The following is a 4,759-nucleotide window of genomic DNA, read 5'->3' on the forward strand; positions in this document are numbered from 1 at the left end:
CACAGTCAAAAGCCTTTGCATAATCAGTGAAGCACAGATAGACATTCTTCTGGTATTCTCTGATTTCTGCCAAGATCCATCCAACATTAGCTATAATATCCCTAGTACCACGACCTCTTCAGGTCCATAGGAAGTAAATTAACATACTGTAACTTAATAATCTCCTTAAGGTGTGATTAAAACAAATCTGATAGTCCTTTGAGTTTGTCTTAATAACATGCAGCCTCAGCAGGTCCAGTTTGTAAGCTCAGTGTTTTCAAACATGTTATAATCTGTTCATAGGTCAGTGCTGTCCCACTGGGGCAGCTGTTCAGCTTGCACTTACCCTTTAAAAAGATTTTAAAGTATAATGACCAACACTTTATGATGAGACAGCATAAGGGAAAGTTTTAAATGGCTTATATCATATGCTCTCACTTCTGCTAAAACGTGCCTCTCTGCAGGCTTAAAATATAACACGGGGTCAGGTGGGGGGAAGGGAGATGTAATCTGAGTCTTTCTGGGATATCACCTTTCAGGAAGCAATTTGATCTTTATTCTCAATTGTTTTCAGACAAATAACTCCTGAGACAAAGAAGTGAGGGCTGAGCAGACCTAGCAGGACTGCCTGAAGCTCAGTATTGAGCAAGGTATGATGTAATTTATCATGGTGGAAACTGATTTGCACCTGAAATCTAAGGCTCGGAATGAGCTTCCTGATTCGTCACCATGGCAGTATGTGTCCTCAGACATGGAAGCTCCGGGATGAAACCTCATCTTATGTATATCTTTATTTGTATCCTTTTTGATTGTAATAAAACAGTAGCCCTAAGTGCCATGTATGTTCTGTGTCTCCTGCGAGTTATCTCAGTTTTTGTTGTTATGTGCCATCGAGTCCCTTGCGACTCATAGCGACCCTAAGTACAACAGCCCTAAACCCTGCTCTATCCTGTGACAATCTCATTGCCTCTGACACCCCCATCCTGATTACCCCAGTCACCAAATCAATCCATCTCATAGAGGGTCTTCCCCTCCTGCGCTGTCCCTCCACCCTCCCAAGCATGATGTTCCTCTCTAAGGACTGGTCCCTCTTTACAACATGTCCAAAGTATGTCAGATGAAGCCCCAGAATCCTTGCCTCCAAGAGGCAACCTGGTTTAACCCTCTCCAGGATGAACCTGTTTGTTTTCTTGGAATATTCAATACTCTTCTCCAGCACCACAGCTCAAAGGCATCAATTCTCCTTCTAGTTATCTCAGAGCATTAACAGAGCAGTGATAGAGAGAATCAATAGGGGTGGAGACCTGCCTAGTTGACAATATGACCTAACTCTGGGTGACTAAGGTTCCAGAAATGCTGCATAGACAACTGACCCGAAACAGTGTCTATCTAACTTGTGGCTTATGGGAGACAGAGAGGCAACAAGAGAGGAGACATGGGAAGGTGCGCACTGGATCCATCTGCACATTGTGAGGGGCAGATTTAAGCTGATCCTGGTGGCTTAGTGGTAAGGCATTGTGCTTCCATCTTAAAGGCAGATGGTTCAAATCCACCAGTTGCTCTCTGGGAGAAAGTTGGGCAATCTCCTCCCTTGCCATTAACTGCTTCTGAAAAATCCACCGAAGAATTCTCTCTACGTCAGTTCTGACTCAACGGTACACAACAACAACAACCAGTAATGACAGTGGGATTTGTCTCCTTTTGCCCCTTGCTCCCAGCACTTCCCCTTACTTCCTGACATTAGCCAATCTTTCTACTTTGAATAAAGTGAGGGAGACTTGACAAGGCTGTGAGACCCTTTTAAATTCCTAAATAGTAAGGGAGCTCTAGTGGCCTAGTGGCAAGAAGCTGCACTGCAATCCCAGAGGTATGTGGTTCAAATCCACTAGATTCTCTGCTGGAGAAGGAGGGGCAATCTCCTCCTGTACCAGTCAGATCTGATTTGATGGTACACACACAAAATAAAATAAACTTAAAAAAAAAAGTCTAAATCCCTGGTTAGTAAAGGGACCAGAGGAGAAGAGTTTCTAATTTCTACCCACACTGCACTTAACAGAGGTATTACTTTAAGACAAAACTCTCCTTCATGCTGCCATTACATTTGGAGATGTGATGGATTCTAAATCTTCCCAGTAATAATGGTTGCCTGTAGAGAAGGCAACTCGGTGTTTGGAAGCCTGGACAGGTAGAGAAACTTACTACTGTGCATCTTTTTGTGTTTTGGGTCCTGGAACCACGTAAATGTTTAAAACACACTTTGTTGTTGTTGTTGTTTAAAACACACTTTAAAAAAAAAATTCAAACTTACTGCCATTGAGTCAATTATGACTCCTAGTAGTCCTCCAGCGGGTTCTGAGGCTATAAATAATAAGGGAAGGAGAAGGACCAACTTCATCTCAAGGACCAGCTGGTAGATTGAAACCACTGGAGATTCTTGGATTTTTGGCTACCAGTGCAAGAGCTATGGACTACACCACCAGAGAATTTCATTATAACACAAATTAACATAAAGATGACAGATTAAAAAGGAGGGAAATCCAGATTTATAGCTTCTCGGAAAAGGGTGCAATTCTTGTAGCATAGTGGTAATGGACTGTACTGCCAATCCAAAGGTATGTGGTTCGAATTAAATAGCTTCTCTGCAAGAGAAAGATGGACAATCTCCTTCTGTGCAATTTATTGTCTCTGAACATCTGCTGGAAGGTCAGCTATGGGAAGTTACCAATTCAATGATACACAACAATTTGAAAACAGGAGAACCCTGCATCAAAGAACTTTAGTGTGGAGTTATGCTGATATCAAACGCACGGAGCAGTACCGATTTCTGTCTGGTAGTCCCTGAGAGAATTGCAATCATACATCTCCTGTCCCTGCGGGGTCCGGAGGCAGTAGATGCTCACAGGGAAGCCACATCTCAGAGTTACCAGTGTTCTCAGCTCGGACACGTTTTTATCAAAAAGAGAGAAGCTCTCCATTATGGGCATTGTTTCCTGTGTGACAGCGTTGAACACGTAGAGAGTTGGTTTGTCTTCTTCCTAAGAGAAAAAATGCAGCCCATCAACAAGCGAATGGATAGAGAAGCTGTGGTATAGTCACACAATGGATCACTATGCTGCATTGAAAAACAAGGAACTCATGCAATATTATACAAAATGGGTGACCCTGGTGGCAAGAAGCTGCACTGCAATTCCAGAGGTGCGTGGTTCGAATCCACCAAATGCTCTGCTGAAGAAGGAGGGACAATCTCCTCCTGTACCAGTCAGATCCAATTTGATGGTACACACATAAAAAAGAATAAAAATAATAAAAATAATTTTTAAAAATGCGTGACCCTGGAGGACAGACATTATGCTGAGGGAAATATGTCGATCACAAAAGGACAAATATTGCATAGGGCCACTGTCATGAAATGGAACTGACATCGGGGTTGAGGGAAGACAGAGAAAGAGAGAAGGAATAATGTACACTGCATTGAAACAGATGAGGGAGAGAACTTGTTTAAAAGGGATATATGACTAGGTATTACTGTCATGACAGGAGTCCAGAATGAAGGCTGTACAGTGCAGTGGATTTGGGGGGGGAGGGATTGTATAACAATGAAATAATTTTACTTTTCAAGAAGAGTGAATTGGGGGAGGGGGTGGGCAGGGAGAAAAGTGCAACAATGAATGAATGGAAACCCTAAGTCTCTGTAAACTTTCATTAAAATTGATTTTAAAAATGTTAAAAAAGAGAAAAAGTATTCAAGAATAAGTGCGTCAGGAGAAAGAGATGAGTCATGGATGTTTTGTTGTTGTTAATGTACCATCAAATTGAAACTGACTCATAGCTGATCTTCTAGAAGATTTTCAGAGGCTGTAAATTGTGGGAAAGGAGACTGCATCTTTCTCCAGCAGAGCAGCTGTGGGATTTGTACCCTGTTCTTTGAGTTCAGAGCATACTGCTTACTATTTAGCCTCCAGAGCATGAATGTTTTAAAGGATGACTATGATTGTGCCAATTGTCAGCATCATGATATATGGTGAAGAGATTAAGCCAACTTCAGTTTGCTTGGCTCTGTAATCAATATGTTTGGTACCAGCAGACAGAACATCGAAAGATGAATTGCAGTGGGGAAATCTGCTTTCAGGGATCTCTCCAGAGTACTCAAGAGCCATGATGTCATTCTAGAGACTAAGGTGCCCTTGATCTGGGCCATGGTCTTCTAACAATTACTTGCTATACATTAGAAAGCTGGACAATGACTAAGGATGGTAGAAGGAGGATTGAAGCCTTTGAGCTGTGGTGCTGGAGAAGAGTATTGAATATACCATGGGCTGCTAGGAGAACAAACAGGTTCATCTTGGAGGGAGTGAAACCAGGCTGCTCTTTGGAGGAAAGGATTTTGAAGCTTTGACTGACATACTTTGTGCATGTTGCAAAAAGGGACCAATCTTCAAAACAACTGTGAGATATTATCTCACCCCAGTAAGAACAGCAAAATTTAACAGAATAGCAAGCAACAAATGCTGGTGAGTTTGTGGAGAAAATGAAACCCATATGCACTGTTGGTGGAAGTGTAAACTGGTGCAACCACTGTGGAAAGTAGTGTGGCGCTTTCTCAAAAAGTTGAAAATAGATACCATTTGACCCAGCAATTCTACTACTGGGAATATACCCTAAAGAGACCATAACCGACATCCAAGCAGATATATGCACACCCATGTTTATCGCAGCTTTGTTCACAATAGCAAGGAGCTAGAAACAACCTAAGTGCCCATCAACAAACCAATGGATAGAG

At 42.1% G+C, this 4,759-nt stretch overlaps 1 protein-coding gene across 1 annotated transcript in view; it reads right to left on the reverse strand.

Moving 5' to 3' along the window:
• Positions 1-4,759, reverse strand: part of ANKUB1 (ankyrin repeat and ubiquitin domain containing 1) — a 54,951-nt gene that overhangs the window by 33,195 nt on the left and 16,997 nt on the right. Inside the window, exon 3 of the mRNA XM_006895564.1 lies at positions 2,798-3,014. Coding sequence (XP_006895626.1) covers positions 2,798-3,014 — 217 coding nt within the window. The remainder of the gene's footprint in view (positions 1-2,797; positions 3,015-4,759) is intronic.

This window comes from Elephantulus edwardii, unplaced genomic scaffold, assembly GCF_000299155.1.
Source record: "Elephantulus edwardii isolate Elephantulus edwardi_28Jun2011 unplaced genomic scaffold, EleEdw1.0 scaffold00169, whole genome shotgun sequence".
Classification (NCBI taxonomy): domain Eukaryota; kingdom Metazoa; phylum Chordata; class Mammalia; order Macroscelidea; family Macroscelididae; genus Elephantulus; species Elephantulus edwardii.